Source organism: Lithobates pipiens, unplaced genomic scaffold (genome assembly GCF_037356315.1).
Source record: "Lithobates pipiens isolate NorthernLeopardFrog02 unplaced genomic scaffold, aLitPip1_a1.2 Scaffold_18, whole genome shotgun sequence".
Taxonomy (NCBI): Eukaryota; Metazoa; Chordata; class Amphibia; order Anura; family Ranidae; genus Lithobates; species Lithobates pipiens.
Window position 1 is genome coordinate 40,094,720 of NW_027507758.1, and position 24,645 is coordinate 40,119,364.

At 44.6% G+C, this 24,645-nt stretch overlaps 1 protein-coding gene across 1 annotated transcript in view; it reads right to left on the reverse strand.

Annotated features, from left to right (window-relative positions):
* The window catches only part of PPP1R21 (protein phosphatase 1 regulatory subunit 21), a 147,469-nt gene extending 123,193 nt beyond the window's left edge, over window positions 1-24,276 (reverse strand). Inside the window, exons 1-5 of the mRNA XM_077485604.1 lie at window positions 24,022-24,276; window positions 7,338-7,406; window positions 5,090-5,236; window positions 3,152-3,250; window positions 1,145-1,309 (exon numbers count right to left, since the gene is read on the reverse strand). Coding sequence (XP_077341730.1) covers window positions 1,145-1,309; window positions 3,152-3,250; window positions 5,090-5,236; window positions 7,338-7,406; window positions 24,022-24,087 — 546 coding nt within the window. The 5' untranslated portion in view covers window positions 24,088-24,276. The remainder of the gene's footprint in view (window positions 1-1,144; window positions 1,310-3,151; window positions 3,251-5,089; window positions 5,237-7,337; window positions 7,407-24,021) is intronic.
* Between the last annotated feature and the right edge of the window lie 369 nt (window positions 24,277-24,645).

The window sequence follows — 24,645 nt, forward strand, 5'->3', positions numbered from 1 at the left end:
ATTCAGATAAAAAAAAACATTGAACTAAAGGCTGTAATGTAACAAAATAGGTAAAAAGCCAAGGGGGGTGAATACTTTTGCAAGACACTAAGCGTTATCAGGGTTTTTTTCTCTTCTGATTAAAGCAGTATACCGGGGCTGGTTAAAAAAAAAATAATAATAATAATAATGTGCTAGTATGCATTGCACATTATGGAATACTTACCTTGGAACGAAGCACTTCTGCGGCTCAATGTCACCACTGAGAGGGCTGATATCTTACCCCGATCTTTCTTCTGGGATCATGAGCTCCAGCTGTGTGATTGGCCAGAGCCGTGATGACACCAGTCCCGTGCATGCGTGGGGGAGCCTTCGGTTCTGACACAAAGCTCTGAAGTTCAAGAATATTAATTTTACCTACAGTTAAGACTTATTATAGGCTTACCTGTAGGTAAAAATAACAAAGTGGGCTTCACTAACGCTTTTATGTGACACTTAGCTTGCACACAGGTGGACATCATTTCACTAATCTGAATTATATGTGATGGATCAGAATACAATAGTCTAAGTTGGTGAAGTAAAATTAGAAAAATATATACATAAAACTATTTTCAGAAATAAAAAAAAAATGGCATGTGTGTATGTATCCACCCCCTTTCTTATGAAGCCCATAAAAAGCTCTGGTGCACCCAATTACCTTCAGAAGTCACATAATTAGAAATACATTGAACTAAAGGCTGTAATGTATATTGTCGGGATGACGCGGTGCCTGGACTTATTCCAGCAACGTCAGCAGAGAGGAGACTTCTGCTGAAAACGGGTCGCAGGAGTGCAAAACAAACTGCACCCCTGTGACCCAGAGAAGTCCAGCCAAACAAGCTCAGCCTGGACTTCTCCTTTAAGACAGTGAATGTTTAACACACAGACCGCCAGGCAAGAAGACCCCACAGGCGATGACTTTTACACAATTGCTGTGGTGGGGGTGGCAAAATGGTAATAATAATATGAATGGTTTGAAAAGGTTTGTAATAACAAATGTCATTTTACTTCCACTCTGTCAGCAATTTCTTTTACTCTACTCAGCAGAGAACAGTAAGGAAGGAAGTTGGGTCATGTATAATGCAGGAGTTCCCCAGAAAAACAAAGCCGAGTTTATTCTGCTTGCCTCTAACTTTGCCTTGTCAGTCTGTAACTTCTCGATGGTCTCCATGTATTTCTGCTTCAGGCCATCTAAGACAGCTTGGTGCTGTGCGGCTCCCGCGTCTAGGACCTGTAGCCGGCTCCTCATTTCATCCTCGATCTGCTTGTGCTTCTCGCTGGCCTCAAAAAACTGCAAGAAAAAGACGATCAGTAATGTTACCGCAGATTCCTTATACAACTGTCATCGGTGGAAGACAAAGCCGCTCTTTACAGTTCCTCACTGCTCAGACTAGAAGTTCCTTATCAGCATATATGTACTTTTTTTTTTTTTTTCCCCTTTATACATTTAAAGCCCAGGTTTAGATAATCTAATCACTTGAACTCCAGAAGATTTACCCCCCTTCATGACAAGGCCATTTTTTGCTCTATGGCACTGCGTTACTTTAACTAACAATTGCGATCATGCAACGCAGTACAAAAGTTTAATATATGTATTTTTTTCCCCCACAAAAAGAGCTTTCTTTTGGTGGCATTTGATCACCTCTGCATTTTTTAGTTTTTGAACTATAAACAAAAAAAAAACAAAAAAAAAAGACAACAATTTTGAAATTATATATACACATAAATAGAGATATAGATATATATATATATATATATATATATATATATATATATATATATATATATATATATATATATATATATATCTCTATCTCTCTTCAGCCTGGGTTCACACAGGAAACCACATGCGATTCTTTGCAGTGTGATTTGAGCCCATTCATTTTGTATGGGCTCAAATCACACCGCAAAAGGTAATCAGTACTTGATATCAGCGAGTACTTGACCAAAAATATCAGTACTCATACTAGCCGGTAAAAAAAAAAACGCCATTAGTGCAACCCTTCTTGATATCTAGGCTGTTGCTCTGATACTGACCAGATTGTTTGGAATTGCCCTTGTTTGTTCTGTCTCGCTTACTTACTTACTGGCACTTTTTCGTACCGTTGTCTTGCACTGTATGAAACTTTTTGAAAACTTAAAATGTTTATTTATTTATTTTTTTTACAAAAATTACGCTTCGCACTTATGCCGGAATCGCGTGAATCCTGTGCCTTTCCCGCATCACAACTGCACAGTATCCATGTGGTCGGCTATGGGTGTGAAAACAGAACGTAAAACACATTACGATTGCCAGAATTGCATGGGTATGCGATTCAGGTGCGGGGGGGGGGGGGGGATTAAGAGTCCTGCTCCACCTTGATGCGGATCCGATATCAGCCATACAAAATGTAGGTATGAGTTGCGATTCCTGTTCAAATCACATGCAGTGTCTGCATCGCAATCGTATGAACCTAGGCTGAATGCAAGTACCGCACCTTGTGCTGATTTTTTTTTCCTCCAATCGATTTTCTTAACCACTTCAATACCTTAGGGCGCTATATGATGTCTGTGACTTTGTGCGGGGATGCAGCCAAACTGCTGCTATGATCATTCTTATCATGCACAGAATCGCCGGCTGGAAAGAATGATATCTGAATGATGCCTGTAGCTGCAGGCATCATTCAGATATCATTCCTTCCAGCCGACGATTCTGTGCATGATAAGAATGATCATAGCAGCAGTTTTGCCGCTTGATCGTTCTTATAAGCGACGGGACGGCCCCCCCTTCCGCTATCATACGGTGCTTCTACGGGCTCTCCGGTGCCATCGGGGGCCCGGAGAAAGAAACAGCAGGCAATGGATGACGACGATAGAGATTTCCGGTGACCAGATGGTCACCAGTCATCTCTATGACCGTCGGAGGCCGGGTTCCCGGAAGTAGATAAAGCCGCGATCAAGGCTGTCAGCATGAGATCAGTGAATTCCAATCACAACAGGAGCAGGTCTCCGGCAGCGCGCGCCCCAGACCCCAAAGACAAAAATCACGTAAAAGGTATGCGATTTTGCTCTTAAGGGCCACCCTGCCGCAGTATATGTGGGGAGGTCTAAGCAGGTTAAGCAGGTTTAAAGAATGTTCTAGTTAGTTAGTGACCTGGATGTGCAGCCTCTCATTCTCCTCTATCTTCTTTTGCAGATCTTCATCAAAGACGTTTTTCTGTTCTTGAGTCAGCTGAGAAGACTCCACATTTTTCTAATAGAAATTAAAGAAAAAATACAGTACTAATTCATCAAAAAGAAGAGTCATGAGTGATCGAATGCAGGAATCTGAAACTCGATCGATGATGTATATCAATTGATCTGCCATATGTCAGCGGGGGGGGTTTACAGCAGCCGGAAGAGCGCGTAAATCCGACAAGCCAACTATCTGTCGTTAGGTGAACTGATTGTGTGGCTATATCGTGTCTACAGACACCCGACTGAGTGCATCCTCGTCCCCCTTCCCCCCCGCCATGTTTTACTATCCCTGCTGTCTCACCTGCAGGCCTGGAACACTCATGGTGGATGTTGCTTAGTAGATGGGAGGGAGAACAGAAAACCTGTCAGAGTAAAACGCTATCACATAGGAGACATACGGTAAAAAAATAAAAAATAAAATAAAAAAAGTTACACCCAAGTCCCCCCCCACCCCTCACCATAAACTTAAGAGCCTGCCCAAACATATATGCAAATGAAAACAAACACACACATCGGGGTGCTTTGTATGGAAGCATTGATCGCTCTACATACGGTTACATAGTGCCACGCACATTGGAGTGAAAGCAGTAATTTTGGGGCCCTTATTCGTGGTCAATTCTAAACTAAACTAACGTTGGGGCTTTCAAAGCATCACCTATGGAAAATTTTGGGTACCAAAGTTCATTTCATAGGCACCACAAAAAACTCTTTTTGGCTATACTTCTATGAATCACAGTTAGTTCTGCACTCCTGCGACCCATTTTAGGCCAACAGCGGGCTGAAGCGTCACAGACCCAGCCCAGGATCTAAAAAGATGCTGGCCATATGGTCAGGATCCACCCAGAACCTTGGACTGGCAGCTGGTTCAGCCTCACCACAGCCTGGCGGGGAGAGCAGAAATCAGGAGACTCATATTTACCGTCTCTCTGCAGGCCGACGACTGAGAACTGAGTGATCAGCCGTGTTTGATCACCTCGTTCCCGGACATAGAGAACAGCTGCGATCATCTAGGCGAGTATGACTGTTTATATTTTTTCCCTAATCCCCTACTTCTCATTTAAGGCTTCACATGTTTATTATCTACAGTATTTACTCAATGTAACCTCATCTTTTAGATTACACAAAAGAATTTTCTTTTCAGCCGTGATTGGTAAATATATTTATAAACGTGTTAAGATTCAATATACAGATATATTTCTTGCTTGTTGATATTTTTGGTTTCTTTTACCATTACCATACATATACTTTCTTTCTCTAGAGTTTTCTTATTCGCTCCCCCAGAAGACCTCTACTGAAAGGGCAAAACGCGTTGGAGGGTTCCTCAGTATGATTTACATATATCATGTTTTTTCTTCTCTGTACTCCATGGCTGTAAATTATGTACATGCATTAGCTTCACCCATAGAGCTCATGTTTTAACTGCAACAAATGCTGCTTTGATGCAACGATTTTTTTCTAAATAAAATTATATATATTTTTTCAAAAAAATTGTACTTTATTGCTGCAACTCAAAGCCCCACGGGGAACCTTGCCTATTTATTCCATATTAGGGGCGTGCAGCGTCCCTTTTTTCTTTTTTAAGAGTATCGTTTACAGAATTGTGTAATATTATTGTGTTTCTGTACGCTAAAATTTACTTGCGTGTATTTTTCACTGAAAATTGAAATTTGATAAACCGTCACGCAAATATCTTCTGATATAAAAAATTGGTACTAGCACCGTTTTATTCTCCAGGGTCTCTACTTTCAGAAAATATATATTTGGGTGGTTATCCAATCTTCACACCTAAATTTTTTTTTTTAAGCGTGTGCAAAAAACACAAAAGCTAGCAGCAAAGGGGTTAAAGCTCCGATACCTTGGTCTTCTTGCCCTTGGTTTCCATCACTGACAACTCCTCCTGCAGAAGCTCCACCCTCTTGGCCAGTTGCTGGTTTCTGAAGGTCAAGCTATCCATCTCCTGCTGCTGTTTTCTCAGTGACTGCTCTTTCATCTTTAGTTGCTCCTATAAAAAAAAAAAGAAAAAAAAAAAAAAAACACATTACATACTAATAACATAACATGAAAATGTACCCCTTAATGCCGACATAACACATATATGCAGCCCCACTGGGATTTCTACCACGGGGGCCACATATTTGCTCATCTCCCTTTGTGCTGGGAACGCGCCGCACTCCAAGCACAGAGACCGGGGTCTCACCGAGAGCCCTGGGTCCCATGACCGGTTTGCGCAGGTACCAGAGCTCATTCATTTGAATGGGCTGCCATGGCATGCAGGAAAGAAGTCCCTACACTACCTTGGAAATCACAGCTAGCATCAGAACCGTCAGTACAGCTCGGTTCCCAGTGCGGGTGTGATTTTCCATGCAGGCGGCATGCAGTTAGGATTCATGGCACCCGCATTTCACTGTGCGATTGGTTGCAGCTGCAGGAATTAGTGTGGGACCCACAGCGGCACCGCTGTGAAACTGGCTGAAGACTGTCCTAGTGACAAATGGTTTCACCTGCCACGAGACCTAAATCTAAAAAAAAACAAACAAAAAAACAAACACACACACACACACACACACACACACACACAACACAGTAAAGTGGACTTCACCCCCCTCCCCAATCTGATATGGTCATCACTATTTTAATATACTAAATACAATAAACACATTTAAATATAAATTCTTGCCTACTTGTCACTGTAGCCTCTTCCCTTCCTACCCCAATTTGACCCCCACCATTTGGAAAATACAGCATCCGTGGTCGGCTCCAGAGATATAAGCCGGTAAAGTTAAAGGTTAATCTTTTCTTGTAACATTCTAAATTGTTGGATAAATTGTCGGCTGCTAAGTTGTCGGATAATTGTCAGGACCATCGATTCCTCAGCGGCTCGCCTGGTGATCATTTCCAGCTCGTCAGTCCTGCCTACAGCCAGCTCCTTCTGGCTATTTAAACTGCCTTGTTCATTCCTTTCCTGCCTTCATCAACATATCTGGAGATTCTCTGTAGTTTTCCTGTGAAATACTTTGCCCAGCTGACATCCCTTCTGGCTCCTGATCCTGTCTTCTGCCTCCGACTACGCTGATCTCTGGTTTCCCCGATTACTGGTATGTCTGACTACCCGCTTTGGATTCCGATCCCTGGTTTACGTTTTTACTACGTTTACTGATTCTTCACATTCCTGTCCTTGCCCCCTTTATAGTACCCCTCCCTCACATCGCAGTCCCCAGCCTCCCTTCATATTACTCCCCCCCCCCCACTTTACATTCCTGTCTTCGCCCCCGTTATAGTACCCTTCCTTCACATTCCTGTCCTCACCCCCTTTGTAGAACCCCATCCCCCTTCATATCACTCCCTTCACATTGCTGCCCTGCCTCTTTTATATCACCCTCCTTCCGTCATATTACAGTTTTTGCTCCTTTCCCCCTTTACATCAGCTTCCTCCATCCTTCCCAACAATAGTGCTCTCTTCGTTGTCCTACCTTACACAGGGCACACAGCAGCTGACATCGGAAGTGCAGCAAAATGATGGGCGGAGGGCGGGACTTGCCCCAGTTAACCGATTGGTTGTTAGAATACAAGGCGGTTCTAGCAACCAGTTAACTGGGCCAGCCCCCGCCCTCCGTGCATTGCCGTTTTGCTCTTTCTGAAGTCAGCTCTTTAAAGACAACAGAGCCAGCGGGCAGCTGTGGCTGAGTGGAAAAAAAAAAGGCAGATCCTAAATGGCGCAACCGCGGCGGGGGTCAGACGGAAGATTGGCGCGGTCCGCCATTTAGTAATGCTTGCATTATATTTGTCTCAGTTGTCCAGTTATGTAAGTGAAGTGAGATTTCCATCTTCAGCACTTTTGCAATTTCCAGGATGGCATTGGTTTAGAAGCCTTACACCACAAAGATAGACCTTAATGTTCCATGTTATTAATGTAACCAATTTTAAACCAATTATTGAAAAGATTAGAAACACCCAGACTGGTCTATAACAGCGCTATTACTTATTTTATTCATCCTGGTATTTGCACCAATTTTCAGGAACACCCCCCCCCCCCTCTTAGTTTATATGCTTGATAAATAAGAGAACATATAAGTGTCTTGCCATAATGAATAATTTAGAGATACCTTCAAAGCTGCAGAATTAGCTTGTTCATCTAAAACCGCCTTCTTCAGCACCTGATTCTGAGCCCGCAGCTGAAAAACAAAGAGGAAATATTATTCCAGATCCATATATGCATTCACCAACTATTAGAAAATCTATTGGAAGTTATGACATGATCTTAAATTGTATCGGCACTGATACTAGTATTGGTGCAACCCTGAGTATTTTTATTTGCACAAGTATTGGTACTCGTGCAAATGCACCTATACCTGAAACCGATACTTTCAGACTCTTTGAGCTGTCAGTGAGTCTCCCCTGTGTTAAAAGAAGTCCGGTAAATGGAGCTGTCAAAAAAAAAAAGCAGCCAGCAATGTTTAACAACATTGCTCAGCCCTGAAATACTAAAATAAAAAGAAACATTGTTTCTTTTTGTATATTTCTGTTTCTTCATCTGCGGATGAACAAATGTTCCTCTGTTTAAACCCTTAATAATCCTTATCAGCCTTAATTAACTTCCTATTCTCCTCCATTTAATTATTACTTCCCTGCCTTTTTTTTTTTTTTTTTTTCACATCTCTTTTATAAACGATAAACCATTAAAACTTTTTTTTTGTTTGTTTGCCTTGTTAATATATATGTGTAAAAATATTCACTAACATATTTACACATTTCACATTGAAAAAGCGCTAAATAAAAAAAAAAAAATAATAATAATAATTTATTTCATTTGTAAATAACCTTGTAAAGCTTTGTACTATTGATGACAGCTGAAGTTAAAACAAAAACAGTTGCGGTAGGTATCGGCGAGTACTTAAAAAAAAAAAAAACAAAAAAAAAAAAAAGGGGTATCAGTGCATCTCTAATCTTAAAGAGAACCTGTGAGAAAAGTTATGAAAAAGTTGCCATTCATTACAGCACAGTGGCATAGTGGTCAGTGCTTCTAGCCAACAGCACTGGGGTCCTCCGATCAAAATTCTAGCCATAGCACTATCTGCATGGAGTTTGCATGTTTTCCCTCTGCTTTCCCTCAGGTTTCATCCTGGTACATCAATTTCCTCCCACACTGCTAAGCTGGTAGAATAATCAGCTCCTGTCTATACTGGCCCTAGTATGTATTTGTACAGTATGAATGCGAGTAAGGGCCCTTAGATTGTAAGCTCCTTGAAGGCAGAGACTGATGTGAATGTACAATATACTACGTAAAACTTACGGCGCTATATAAATTCCTGTAATAAAAATAAGATAAATTAAATTAACTACTTCAATACCGGGCACTTTCACCCCCCTTCCTGCTCAGGCCAATTTTCAGCTTTCAGGGCCGTCACACTTTGCACGACAATTGCGCGGTCATGCAACACTGTACGCAAATAAAATGTTTATCTTTTTTTCCACACAAATAAAGCTTTCTTTTGGTGGTAGTCACCACTGTTTTTATTTTTTGCTAAACAACAACTAAAAAAAATAAAATAATTTTGAATAAATTAAAAAACAAAACAGGTTTTCAAAGTTTTCTATAAAGTTTTGCAAACAGGTCATTTTAATTTTTCTCCTTCATTAATGTGCACTGATGAGGCTGCACTGATGGGCACTGATTTGCAGCACTGAAGGTGAATGTTGGGACCAATGTCCCTTTTACAGAAGCTGGCTTCTGTTTTCGTTGTGTGATGCATGTGCCGATGACTTAATGACGGCTACAGCGCAGGCTTAAAATGCCAGGAGGGCATCTGTGGGCGTGCTCGCGCTGCCCACACGTCCCCTGCAACTGATTACAGATGGTGGTAAAGGGCCAATCACAGCAGCCCTTTAACACATTATCAGCTGTCAGCCAAATACTTCTGAGGGTGACCAGCTATTCTTTAATGAAAGCTGTTCATTTAAAAGGATTGAGGGAAAAAAAAAAAAAATTATATATATATTATATATATATATATATATATATATATATATATATATATATATATATATATAAACACATTTAAAATGACATTACAGTGGATATAAAAAGTCTACACACCCCTGTTAAAACGTCAGGTTTCTGTGATGTAAAAAAAATGAGACCAAGATAAATCATTTAAAGAACTTTTTGCACCTTTAATGTGACCTATGAACTGTACAACTTAGTTGAAAAACAAAACTGAAATAGGGGAGTAAAAATAAAAATAATGCGGTTGCATAAGCCCTTGTACACACGGTCGGAGGTCAGAGATTCTGACAACCAAATCCGTCGGATTTTGTCCGAAACTGTTGTATACACACGGTCGGACAAAGTTGTCGGAAAATCCGACGTGATGACGTTATTTCGTTACAACGGGACTACGTTCAGGCTAGTAGCCAATAGCTTTGGTGTAGGAATTTGATCTGAGCATGCGTGGCACTTTGTCCGATCGGAATTCTCTACACATGATCGGAGTATGTCCGAACGGAGCATTTTGTCAGAAAATATTTCCGGCAAGTTGGAAAAGTTGGTCCGACGGACATTCTGACGGAAACAGTCCGATGCAGACCACACACAGTCGGAATATCCGACAAAATGTTCCGATCGGACACATTCCATCGGAATCTCCGACCGTGTGTACAAGGGCTAAGTGTGCACACCCTCTTATAACTGGGGATGTAGCTGTGTTAATTAAGCAATCCCATTCAAATGCATATTTTATAGGCGTCAGTACACACCTGTCATTTAAAGTGCCTCTGATTAACCCCAAATAATATTCAGCTGTTCTAGTAGGTCTTTCCTGATATTTAATCAAATCCTACAGCAAAAGCCATGGTCTGCAGAGAGCTTCCAAAGCACAAAGGGATCTCATTGTTAAAAGGTATCAGTCAGGAGAAGGGTACAAAAGAATTTTCAAGGCATTAGATATACCATGGAACACAGTGAGGACAGTCATCATCAAGTGGAGAAAATATGGCATAACAGTGACATTACCAAGAACTGGACGTCCCTCCAAAATTGATGAAAAGACGAGAAGAAAACTGGTGGGGGAGGCTGCCAAGAGGCTACAGCAACATTAAAGGAGCTGCAGGAATATCTGGCAAGTACTGGCTGTGTGGTACATGTGACAACAATCTCCTGTATTCTTCATATGTCTGGGCTATAGGGTAGAGTGACAAGACAGAAGCCTTTTCTTACAAAGAGAAACACCCAAGCCTGGCTAAATTTTGCAAAAACACATCTGAAGTCTCCAAAAGCATGTGGGAAAATGTGTTATGGTCTGATGAAACCAAGGTTGAACTTTTTGGCCATAATTCCAAAAGATAGGTTTGGCGCAAAATCAAAAAACTGCACATCACCAAAAGAACACCATACCCACCGTGAAGCATGGTGGTGGCAGCATCATGCTTTGGGGCCGTTTTTCTTCAGCTAGAACAGGGGCCTTAGTTAAGGTAGAGGGAATTATGAACAGTTCCAGTCAGTCAATATTGGCACAAAACCTTCAGGCTTCTGCTAGAAGGCCGACCATGAAGAGGAACTTCATCTTTCAGCATGACAATGACCAAAAGCATACATCCAAATCCACAAAGGAATGGCTTCACCACAAGAAGATTAACGTTTTAGAATGGCCCAGCCAGTGTCCAGACCTGAATCCGGTTGAAAATCTGTGGGGTGATCTCAAGGGGGCTGTGCACAGGAGATGTCCTCACAATCTGATAGATTTGGAGTGTTTTTGCAAAGCAGAGTGGGCAAATATTGCCACGTAAAGATGTGCCATGCTGATAGACTCGTACCCAAATAGACTGAGCTGTGATAAAATCAAAAGGTGCTTCAGCAAAGTATTAGTGTAAGGGTGTGCAAACTTATGCAACCATATTATTTTATTTTTATTTCCCTCCACCCAAAAGATTTTAGTTTGTTGTTCAACTGAGTTGTACAGTTTATAGGTCACATTAAAAGGTGGAAAAAGTTCTGAAATTATTGATCTTTGTCTCATTTTTTTTTTACATTTTAACAGGGGTGTGTAAACTTTATATCCACTGTATGTCAAAGCTTATATGTGATTGCAGCATTATTGGATAGATTAGCATTTTGAGTTACATACACAACCTACCTTAAAGCGGAGGTCCACCCTAAAGTGGACCTTCCGCTCATCGGAACCCTCCCCCCCTCTGGCGCCACAATTGGCACCTTTCAGGGGGGAGGGGGGGTGCAGATACCTGTACAGTACAGGTATCTGCACCCACTTCCGGGATAGCTCTCTGCGGAAAAGGGCGTAGATTACGCCCCTTTCCGCAAGTGCCCACCCCTTTCCGCAAGTGCCCCGCTGCCTGCTGGGAAACACACAGATCCCAGAGGCAGCGGGGACCGTCCTTATTGCGCAGCGCGACTCGCGCATGCGCAGTAGGGAACCGGGAAATGAAGCCGAAAGGCTCCATTTCCTGATTCCCATACCCAAGATGGCGGCGGCAGCACCCGAGAGACGATCTAGAGATCGGCTTCGGGTGCCGACATCGCAGGCGCGCTGGACAGGTAAGTGTCACTATTTTAAAAGTCAGCAGCTGCAGTATTTGTAGCTGCTGGCTTTTAAAAAAAATTTTTAAAAAACGCGGAGTCCCGGCGGACTCCCGCTTTAATACAAACAAAAACTTGACATTTGAGAAACAAATCATCAGGATCATTAATTGTATGATTGAATCGTTTCTGATATCGCTGTTTTACTAACCTGACAGCTTATTATTCTAAATAGAATCTTTAATATTTGCAAACAAAATGAAGGTTTCCCAACTACCAGCAAGAATAATTCCTTACATTTAAAGAGCACCTGTCATTTCAGATCCATCATGTCAGCGCCTGTTAGCGGGCATCCACTCACCTGCTGCCGCCACGTCCCTCACCTTGTTGTGTCATTGGTTGACAGCTGATCACGTGGTAAAGGGTCATTATTGGTCCTTTACTTAGCTCTGTGATCAGCCGAGTCCCAAAGGTATGTTTACTTTGGGAATCTGGCACAGTATGCTCCCCACTGCACATGCGCTAGTTGGACTGCGCTTTGTGAATGGTCCCGCAGCTTTTTAGGACCTGTGTCACGGGAAGGAGGGGGCTGAATGCCGCTTCCACTCCCTCCAAAAAAAGTGCAGAATATGGAAGGGGGGGGGGGGGGCAGGCGGACAAGTGGAACTTCCCCTTTTGGGTGAAGTTATGCTTTAAGCATATTGGGCCCCTTCCACAGACACCAACCACGAGGCACAATTCCTTACCTAGCAAAGGGGCACTATTCTTCCACCTGGCACCAACAATGGGGCACTAGTCCTCCCACTAATAACAATGGGGCATTATTTACTCCTACTGGATGCCAGGACATCTTCTATACCCACTGAGCACAGTCCAGCCCCATAAAGTCAGACAGACAGTAAACTGGCCCTGTGTTTAGAATTTTGGAGACCCCTGGTCCAGAGGAAACACAAGAACTAAGGCTCGGGTGTATTATGTATAAAAGAAAAAATCTGCGCTGTGTGTAAATAAATGATTCAAAGTGAGCAAAACAGCAGCACTCACACATAACAGAAAAAAAAAAAAAAAGTGTTGCACTGTTACTCCATAATCTATAGAGAGATGATAGAGATATATTATCCACTTAAAATGGTTGCAAACCCTTACAAACCACTTTGACCTACAGGTAAGCCTAAATTAAGGCTTACCTATAGGTCCAAGAAATATCTCCTAAACATACACGGTTTAGGAGATATTTACCTGCGCCGTAGACAGCGGCGCGCAGGCGCACTGGGTAAGCCGCAGATAGCGGCGATATGCCGCGAGTGTCGGCTCCCGTGCGCATGCGCGGGAGTGACGTCATCGCTGCTCCAGCGAATCACAGCGCCGGAGCAGCGAGACCCATGGGAGACCCACCAAGAAGATGGACGCTCGGAACTACAGGGGACAGCGGAGACTTCGCTGGCTCCTGTGTCAGGTAAGTGACACATAATGGACTACTATGTGATGCATAGTAGCCCATTATGCTTTACCTTTGCAGGGAATGAAAGAGGAAGTAAACTCATCAGGGTTTACTTCCTCTTTAAGAACTAGCCTCATTTTGAGATTTTGGTGTTTACAAGTTGAAAACTGTTTATTTTGCTAGAAAATTACTTAGAACCTCCAAACATTATATATTTTTTTTTCTAACACCCTAGAAAATAAAATGGTGGTCATTGCAATACTTTTTTTCACACGGTATTTGCGCAGCGGTCTTACAAGCGCACTTTTTGTGGAAAAAAAAAAGTAAGACAACAGTAAAGTTAGCCCAATTTTTTTTTATATTGTGAAAGATAATGTTACGCCAAGTAAATTGATACCCAACATGTCACACTTCAAAACTGCGCCCGCTCCTAGAATGGCATCAAACTTTTACCCGTAAAAATCTCCATAGGCGACGTTTAAAAAATTCTACAGGTTGCATGTTTTGAGTTAGAGGAGTTCTAGAGCTAGAATTATTGCTCTCGCTCTAACGATTGCGGCGATATCTCACATGTGTGGTTTGACCACCGTTTTCATAAGCGGGCACTACTCACGTATGCGTTCACTTCTGCACAAGAGCTCATCGGGCCAGGGCACTTTAAGAATTTTTTTTTCCTTATTTATTTTACTTCATTTTATTTATTTTTTTCATCGATTAAAAAAAATAAATTGGGTCACTTTTATTCCCATTACAAGGAATGCTGTGAATATTTATATGCAGTTTTCAGCATGCCCTGCGTGTATGCAACTCTGTAAATGCAATTTCGTGTTATTTAGTATGTTATACATGATTTCACTTGGTATAATAAAATGTTCTTTGCCAAGACTGCTTTTTGGTATACATCTCGTTTACATTCCCCCTTTTTTTGTTGGAACCCATAAAAGCAACACTGTGTTTTATATCCCACATGTTTACTTTATACAGCGATTGGCCTCATTTAAAATCCGGCTGACCACTTTCCCTTTTCTTTGGGATGGAGGCCATTTACTTTTGGTGCCTTGGACCACATCATTCTTTATTACAAGGAATGTAAACATCCCTTGTAATAGAAAAAAGCATGACAGGTCCTCTTAAATATGATATCTGGGGTCAAAAAGTCCTCAGATCTCATATTTGGACTAAAATGTAATAAAAAAAAATAAAGAAATGTTGTCATTTGAAAAAATGACATTGAAAAAAAAAAGGCCCTCTAAGACATATGGGCGGAAGTGATATTTTGACGTTGCTTCCGCCCCGCTATAGTATGGAGACGGGTGGGGGCCATCTTCTCCTCACTCGTCTCCATACCCTGGCCACGGAAAGGTGCTGATCGCCTCCGCCGCTGCCGACGGCTCCAGTAAGCAGCGGAGGGCGCGGGAGAGCTGTGGAGGGGGGGGTGGCACCTCTCCCACCGCCAATACCGGTGATCTTGTGGCGAATCCGCCGCAGAGACTACTATTATCGTAAACACGACTGGCTCCTGAAGAGATGGATACCTTGGTTGTGGCAGAAGCTGCTGCCGTTACCGAGATATCCATATTCTAAGTGCCGACGTATATGTATAGGAGTCGGTCGGCAAGTGGTTTTATTTTTATACACAAACATATACATATACTGTATACACACACACACACACACACACACTGATTTTTTTTCTATAAGAGTCCATATGTGAACTTAAAAAAAAATGACAACCCAGTTTCAATCGGTGCAGACACCCGGTGCTCCCCACAGGATACGTATGGTAACTATATCTGCTTACCAGATACTAAGACCTCCAAAGGTCTATAAGCACTTCAGTGAGCAGTCGCCCCTCTACAGATATAACCACTTTAGCTGTCCAGCCAACCCCTGCAGTGCCCCCTGGTGTTAACCCCATCCCTGCCAGTCATATTTACACAGTAATCAGTGCAATTTTATAGCACCGATCGCTGTGTAAATGTGAATAGTGCCAAAAATGTGTCAAAAGTGTCCGATATGTGTGCCATAATGTCGCAGTCATGAAAAAAAAAAAACATAAATCTATCCCCTATTTTGTAAACACTAACTTTTGCACAAACCAATCAATATTCGCTAATTGCGATTTTTTTTTTTTTTTTTTATGGGATATTTATTATAGCAAAAAGTAAAAAAATAGTGTTTGTTTTTTTTTTCAAAATTATCGCTTTTTTTTGTTTATAGCACAAAAATTAAAAACTGCAGAGGTGATCAAATACCACCAAAAGAAAGCTCTATTTGTGGGGAAAAAAAGGACGTCAATTTTGTTTGGGTGCCACGTCGCACGACCACGCAATTGTCAGTTAAAGCGACGCAGTGCCGAATCGCACAAAGTACTCTGGTGAGGAAAGGGGGTAAAATCCTCCGGGGCTGAAGTGGTTAAAAGGCACACGTGAGTTTATTAAAAGTAATACTTACAACAGATCAAATAAAATAGGTTTATATGGAAAGATTTGTTCGTCTGGCACCCTCCACAGGTGTACCGAAGTCACCACTGCTCCGTGCCTAGCCAGGGGTGTAATGCTCTTTTTTTTTTTAAACTGTGAATGATGGGTTCCAGTTTCTAGGTGGGAGGAACTTTTACTCTCAGATGCTGCCCTGAAAGTTGACTTGAGAAAAATTTACTTTTCAGGTTTGGTAGAGGACTAAAGTCTAGGTATGAGTTATACATTACCGCTGGAGAAGGATGAACTTCACTTATAATTAACAACTAGAAAATGTACTTCAATGTTCATAGCAATTATTATAAATAACCCCTTCCCCACCTAACCCACCCGGCATCCTTTCAGCCCCCCTTCACATGGGACAGATTCTGTTCTCATCAGCTCACAGATCCCCTGCCAATCAGAGCGCAGCGGGTGAATGACGCATCCATGTCAGCTCATTTTCTGCAGAGCAGACACAGACTGAGTCCTCGCTGCTCTATGGGCGACCGGGAGTAAGCAGATTCTGCTGTCCATTTACACCCAACTACCTCTGATGCAATGGTAGGTATAAATGGACTTGTGTCCGGGTAAACCCACCTGTCCATAGGGATAAATGGGCCTTCGGATCAGATGCGCCCAAAAAACTTGGCAGGTGGACCCGATCAGTGTGAAAGGATCCTAATGGGGTGTGTATGCTCAGGGGGCTGGAAGAATCAGCGCACATGTAATCTCTGTGATTGTGCACAAAGCACTGTGATGGCCAGTCATGTTAGAACAGCAAGAGGCCATCCCCAAACTGTTCCCACAAAGTTGGGAGCATGAAATTGTCCAAAATGTCTTGGTATGCCAAACCCAATCCCTGAAAAACAACCCCACACCATAATCCCCCTCCACCAAATGATTTGGACCACTGCACAAAGCAAGGTCCATAAAGACATGGAAGACCGAGTTTGGGGTGTAGGAATTTGACTGGCCTGATCTCAATCTGATAAAACACATTTGGGATGAAATAGAGCAGAGACTGGGAGCCAGGCCTTCTCCTCCACATCAGTGCCTGACCTCACAAATGCACTTCTGGAAGAATGGTCAAACATTCCCATAGACACATCTTCTAACCTTGTGGACAGCCTTCCCAGAAGAGTTGAAGCTGTTATAGCTGCAAAGGGTGGGCCAACTCAATATTGAACCCTGCAGACTAAGACTGGGATGCCATTAAAGTTCATGTGCATCCACTGGAAAGGTGGCGCTGCTAGGAACCTCATACACAGGGGCCCCCGATTCAAACCAAAGGTGACCCCCCTTTATGAGGACAAATCTTAGAGTGTGGGATGTTGTTAGTCTAAAATTTGGAAAGCCAAATACATGGTCCCTCGCAACACCACTGTGGGACAACCCGCCCCATTTTCATTCTATCCCAGATCCGGTTGTGTGGACCAGACGTGGCATCACAACATTAGGAGACATAGTGACCCAGGGATAGTAAACATCATTTAATACTCTTAAGAGCAACAGAGGCCTCCCAAACCAAATGTTTTTTTTTTAGCTATCTCAAAGTACGTCATGCTTTTCTCTCCCAATTCCCCAACTCGGTTATCCTGCAGATGTCCGACTTGGAAATGGAGCTCCAGTCCTCTGAAAGCAGCAGGACGCTCTCGACTCTCTATAAATATGTTTGCTGTGCTAGACACATCCAAGGTTTCCCAATTATTTACATGTTGGCAGCGCGACATCGCTGAATTAGCTGACGATGACTGGGAGGAGGGGATACAACAATATCTAACTGACGATTTTGTCAACAGACAGATTTACCCAACTTAAATTCTTATACCGCGCCTACTACTCTCCGGTACGCTTAGCAAGAATCTACCCTGACAGATCAGCAGTGTGCCCAACTTCTTCCATGTGGTTTGGTCCTGCCTAAGGGTAGAGGGTCTCTGGAGGGTGGTCCTGGACGATATTAACTCCACAAGAAAACTGAATGTCCCAAACAATCCTATCCCTCTCCTCTTTGGCATCTGCAACTTCCTTGAAGCCCCCCCAGAGGAAAACAATTATTTGTCTTCTATACAACATTCTACGCTAGGAAGGCAGTCCTCCTCCACTGGAACCAGGCCCAACCCCCCACTAAACAACTATGGCTTTCCTGGTAAATGCAGCCCTACCCCTCTACAAACTAATATACAGCGGGGCAAAAAAGTATTTAGTCAGCCACCAATTGTGCAAGTTCTCCCACTTCAAAAGATGAGAGAGGCCTGTAATTGTCATCATAGGTATCACCTCAACTACGAGAGACAAAATGTGGAAACAAATCCAGACAATCACATTGTCCGATTTTTGAAAGAATTTATTTGCAAATTATGGTGGAAAATAAGTATTTGGTCACCTACAAACAAGCAAGATTTCTGGCTCTCACAGACCTGTATCTTCTTCTTTAAGAGGCTCCTCTGTCCTCCACTCATTACCTGTATTAATGGCCCCTGTTAGAACTTGTTATGAGTATAAAAGACACCTGTCCACATCCTCAAACAGTCACACTCCAAACTCCACTATGGTGAAGACCAAAGAGCTGTCGAAGGACACCAGAAACAAAATTGTAGACCTGCACCAGGCTGGGAAGACTGAATCTGCAATAGGCAAGCAGCTTGGTGTGAAGAAATCAATTGTGGGAGCAATAATTAGAAAATGGAAGACATACAAGACCACTGATAATTTCCCTCGATCTGGGGCTCCACACAAGATCTCACCCCATGGGGTCAAAATTATCACAAGAATGGTGAGCAAAAATCCCAGAACCACACTGGGGGGCGCCCTAGTGAATGACCTGCAGAGAGCTGGGACCAACGTAACAAAGGCTACCATCAGTAACACACTACGCCGCCAGGGACTCAGATCCTACAGTACCAGACGTGTCCCCCTGTTTAAGCCAGTACATGTCCGGGCCCATCTGAGGTTTGCTAGAGAGCATTTGAATGATCCAGAAGAGGATTGGGAAAATGTCATATGGTCAGATGAAACCAAAGTAGAACTGTTTGGTAGAAAACACAACTTGTCGTGTTTGGAGGAGAGAGAACGCTGAGTTGCAACCAAAGAACACCATACCTATAGTGAAGCATGGGGGTGGCAACATCATGCTTTGGGGCCGTTTCTCCGCAAAGAGAAAAGGACGATTGATCCGTGTACATGAAAGAATGAATGGGGCCATGTATTGTGAGATTTTGAGATCAAACCTCCTCCCATCAGCAAGGGCACTGAAGATGAAACATGGCTGGGTCTTTCAGCATGACAGTGATCCAAAACACACCACCCGGGCAACAAAGGAGTGGCTTCATAAGAAACATTTCAAGGTCCTGCAGTGGCCTAGACAGTCTCCAGATCTCAACCCCATAGAAAACATTTGGAGGGAGTTGAAAGTCGTGTTGCCCACCGACAGCCCCAAAACATCACTGCTCTGGAGGAGATCTGCATGGAGGACATGGAGGCCAACATACCAACAACAGTGTGTGACAACCTTGTGAAGACTTACAGAAAACGTTTGACCTCTGTCATTGCCAACAAAGGATATATAACAAAGTATTGAGATGAAGTTTGGATTTTTTTTTATTTTATTTTTTTTAATACAGGTTTTATATTGACAAAATACTTAATTTTTCACCATAATTTGCAAATAAATTCTTAAAAAAAAAAAAAATAATAATAATAATAATAATAATATCAGAGAATTTGATTGTCTGGATTTGTTTCCACATTTTGTCTCTCATAGTTGAGGTATACCTATGATGACCATTACAGCCTCTCTCATCTTTTTAAGTGGGAGAACATGCACAATTGGTGGCTGACTAAATACTTTTTTTGCCCCCTGTATCTAGGAAGGAACTGCCCGAAAGAAATTTGTTAACATCTGGGCTGCCTGGGTGAAAGCTAGGCCCTCCCCACATATCTACCCACTTTACTCCAAACAGCTCCCAACCCCCCACCCCTCTTGATCCTCACTTGGCCTGGGTCTGACTTTTATGAAGATATGCTATGAATGGTCATATGGGCCCTGACCATCCCCCCCCCCCGGTTGCAATTTTATTGTATAGCAGTCACTATACTTAAAAAAAAAAAAGTTCATGTGCGTGTAAAGGCAGGCGCCCCAATCCTTTTCGTGATATAGTGTATATTTTCAACTCTGTGCTACTGATAGCCCACAGCCTCTTTGTGGGCCCATCCTGTCCCTCTCAGTAGTGGCTGCATGCTCAGAAAGCTATTACTGGTGGTGGCAATGGCAGACAAGCCCCAGGGCATTTAGGTCCTCACAGACACCTGTTGTTGAGCAGTAGAACAACTAATAGGGCCAGCATTGTTAGCCTGTACAGAAAGTGCCTTGGAAAGACCATCGTGGCAGGATCACCAGGTATTTTATTAAGGGTTGCAGGATACAGAGGTGCGTACCAATACTTTTGGTAATAAAGTATATCTCTCTGTATCACATACATACAGTATCTCACAAAACTGACATTTTTGTAAATATTTTATTCTCTTTTCATGTGACAACACTGAAGAAATGACACTTTGCTACAATGTAAAGTAGTGAGTGTACAGCTTGTATAACAGTGTAAATTTGCTGTCCCCTCAAAATAACTCAACACAGCCATTAATGTCTAAACCGCTGGCAACAGAAGTAAGTACATCCCTAAGTGAAAATGTCCAAATTGGGCCCAAAGTGTCAGTATTTTGTGTGGCCACCATTATTTTCCAACACTGCCTTAACCCTCTTGTGCATGGAGTTCATCAGAGCTTCACAGGTTACCATTGGAGTCCTCTTCCACTCCTCCATAACGACATCACAGAGCTGGTGGATGTTGGAGACCTTGCGCTCCTCCACCTTCTGTTTGAGGATTCCCCACAAATGCCCAATAGAGTTTAGGTCTGGAGACATGCTTGGTCAGTCCATCAGCTTTACCCTCAGCTTCTTTAGCAAGGCAGTGGTCATCTTGGAGGTGTGTTTGAGGTCAGAATACTGCCCTGCGGCCCGGTCTCCGAAGGGAGGGGATCATGCTCTGCTTAAGGATATCACAGTACATGTTGGCATTCATGGTTCCCTCAATGAACTGTAGCTCCCCAGTGCTGGCAGCACACATGCAACACCAGACCATGACACTCCCACCACCATGCTTGACTGTAGGTTAGACACACTTGTCTTTCTACTCCTCACCTGGTTGCCGCCACACGCGCTTGACACCATCTGAATTGTTTATCTTGGTCTCATCAGACCACAGGACATGGTTCCAGTAATCCATGTCCTTAGTCTGCTTGTCTTCAGCAAACTGTTTGTGGGCTTTCTTGTGCATCATCTTTAGAAGAGGCTTCCTTCTGGGACAACAGCCATGCAAACCAATTTGATGCAGTGTGCGGCACATGGTCTGAGCACTGACAGATCCTCAGAGAGTTCTTTGCCATGAGGTGCCATGTTGAACTTCCAGTGACCAGTATGAGAAAGTGAGAGATAACACCAAATTTAACACACCTGCTCCCCATTCACACCCAACACATTGTAGTCACATGACAGGGAGAGAAAATTACTAATTGGGCCCAATCTGGACATTTTCACTTAGGGGTGTACTCACTTTTGTTGCCAGCAGTTTAAACATTAATGGTTGCGTGTTGAGTTATTTTGAGGGGACAGCAAATCTACACAGTTATACAAGCTGTACACTCACTACATTGTAGCAAAAGTGTCATTTCTTCAGTGTTGTCACATGAAAAGATGTGAGGGGTGTACTCACTTTTGTGAGATACTGTAAATTTAAATACAGTGATAAAAAGGCAGCGTAGGTTGGTGCTGTGCCAGCGGTGATGACGGGCGTAGGTGGGTGTCACGCCAGCGGTGACGAAAAGGCGTAGGTGGGTGTCGCGCCAGCAGTGCTGAAAAGGCGTAGGTGGGTGTCGCGCCAGCGGTGCTGAAAAGGCGTAGGTGGGTGTCGCGCCAGCAGTGCTGAAAAGGCGTAGGTGGGTGTCGCGCCAGCAGTGCTGAAAAGGCGTAGGTGGGTGTCGCGCCAGCGGTGCTGAAAAGGCGTAGGTGGGTGCCGCAGCGATGAAGGACATGAGTGTCGCGCCAGCGATGATGATGGGCGTAGGTTGGTGTCGCGCCAGTGGTGACGACGGGCGTAGGTGGGTGCCGCGCCAGCGGTGATGAAGGGCGTGAGTGTCACGGCAGCAGTCACGGCAGCAGTCACGGCGGGCATAGGCGAGTGTCGCGCCAGCGGTCGCGGTGAGCGTGGTTGCGTGCCGCACCAGCGGTCGCGGCGGGCGTGGGTGCGTGCCGCACCAGCGGGGACGACGGGCGTGGGTGCGTGCCGCACCAGCGGGGACGACGGGCGTGGGTGCGTGCCGCACCAGCGGGGACGACGGGCGTGGGTGCGTGCCGCACCAGCGGGGACGACGGGCGTGGGTGCGTGCCGCACCAGCGGGGACGACGGGCGTGGGTGCGTGCCGCACCAGCGGGGACGACGGGCGTGGGTGCGTGCCTCGCCAGCGGTGACGACGGGCGTAGGTGGGTGCCTCGCCAGCGGTGACGACGGACGTAGGTGGGTGCCCCGCCAGCGGTGACGACGGGTGTCAGTGACTGATGATTAGTGTAAATGGGTGTGAGGGTGGCAGTTATGAAGGGTGTAGATGTGTGTCAGCGGCAGTGATGATGGGTGTCAATGACTGATAAAGGATGTAGAAGGGTGTCAGTGGTGGTAGCAACGATGATAGGTGTCAGCGATTGGTGGTGGCTGTAGATGGGTACCAGGGGTGGCAGTTATGATGGTGGTTGATAGGTGTCAGTGACAATGATGGGTGAAAATTGTGTTGGTGGTGGAAGCAATGATGATGGGTGTCAGTGGGTGATGATGATGATGATGGGTGTCAGTGGGTGATGGTGATGATGGAGGATGATGATGGGTGGCAGTGGGTGAGGATGATGATGGGTGGCAGTGGGTGATGAGGATGATGGGTGGCAGTGGGTGATGAGGATGATGGGTGTCAGTGGGTGATGGTGATGATGATGGGTGTCAGTGGGTGATGGTGATGATGATGGGCGTCAGTGGGTGATGGTGATGATGATGGGTGTCAGTGGGTGATGGTGATGATGATGGGTGTCAGTGGGTGATGGTGATGATGATGGGTGTCAGTGGGTGATGGTGATGATGATGGGTGTCAGTGGGTGATGGTGATGATGATGGGTGTCAGTGGGTGATGGTGATGATGATGGGTGTCAGTGGGTGATGGTGATGATGATGGGTGTCAGTGGGTGATGGTGATGATGATGGGTGTCAGTGGGTGATGGTGATGATGATGGGTGTCAGTGGATGATGGTGATGATGATGGGTGTCAGTGGATGATGGTGATGATGATGGGTGTCAGTGGATGATGGTGATGATGATGGGTGTCAGTGGATGATGGTGATGATGATGGGTGTCAGTGGGTGATGATGATGGGTGTCAGTGGATGATGGTGATGATGGGTGTCAGTGGGTGATGGCGATGATGGGTGTCAGTGGGTGATGGCGATGATGGGTGTCAGTGGGTGATGGTGATGATGATGGGTGTCAGTGGGTGATGGTGATGATGATGGGTGTCAGTGGGTGATGGTGATGATGGGTGTCAGTGGGTGATGGTGATGATGGGTGTCAGTGGATGATGGTGATGATGGGTGTCAGTGGGTGATGGCGATGATGGGTGTCAGTGGGTGATGGCGATGATGGGTGTCAGTGGGTGATGGCGATGATGGGTGTCAGTGGGTGATGGTGATGATGATGGGTGTCAGTGGGTGATGGTGATGATGGGTGTCAGTGGGTGATGGCGATGATGGGTGTCAGTGGGTGATGGTGATGATGATGGGTGTCAGTGGGTGATGGTGATGATGATGGGTGTCAGTGGGTGATGGTGATGATGGGTGTCAGTGGGTGATGGTGATGATGGGTGTCAGTGGATGATGGCGATGATGGGTGTCAGTGGGTGATGGCGATGATGGGTGTCAGTGGGTGATGGCGATGATGGGTGTCAGTGGGTGATGGTGATGATGGGTGTCAGTGGGTGATGGCGATGATGGGTGTCAGTGGGTGATGGCGATGATGGGTGTCAGTGGATGGTGATGATGGGTGTCAGTGGGTGATGGCGATGATGGGTGTCAGTGGATGGTGATGATGGGTGTCAGTGGGTGATGGTGATGATGGGTGTCAGTGGGTGATGGTGATGATGGGTGTCAGTGGGTGATGATGATGGGTGTCAGTGGGTGATGATGATGGGTGTCAATGAGTGATGATGATAGTGGGTGATAATGATGATGGGTGTCAGGTGTCGGGTGTACATATCTCGCCCCCTCACCTTGGAATACTCCTGTGCCAGTTTCTGGTACTTGCCCTGCATCTCCCCGCTGGCCATGCTAGCCATAGTGTGGGTGGGTCGGTAAGTGTACCGGGCCGGTAGCGGAGGGATGAGCTCCTCGATCAGGTGATAGTGCAGTCCGGACTCCGGCCGCTCCGGGTCACCATCCCCCTCCCCGGTAATGGATGGACTGGCACACAGCGAGAACCGGAAGTCACCCAGCAAAACACTTCCCTGCTGTCTCCGGACCACGCCTACGGCCGTCACTCTCAGCCAATGGAGGGTTTGGGCGTGGCTCTCCAATGACAGCGGCGCGATATAGAGGCTTGCCAAAGGAGAGCTGTGAATGGCTGGATGAGCTCACACGCTGATTTTTGATTGGCTGTTGTGGTGATGCTGTGGTCAGAGCATCTCTGAGTCTGCAGGTTGGTTGTGCTCAGGACTGCCATAGCATCTAAAATACAGACACTGATCGCCTTGATTATTCTCATATCAGAGATCAGTAGAGATGTGTAGGTAGGGACCTGAGTCCCATTGGGGGGATTCCCCTTCACTTCCTGTCTCATAACCAAAACAGGAAGTGAGAGGAAATCCCTGAACCAGTGTCCCCATTGGAAGATTTCC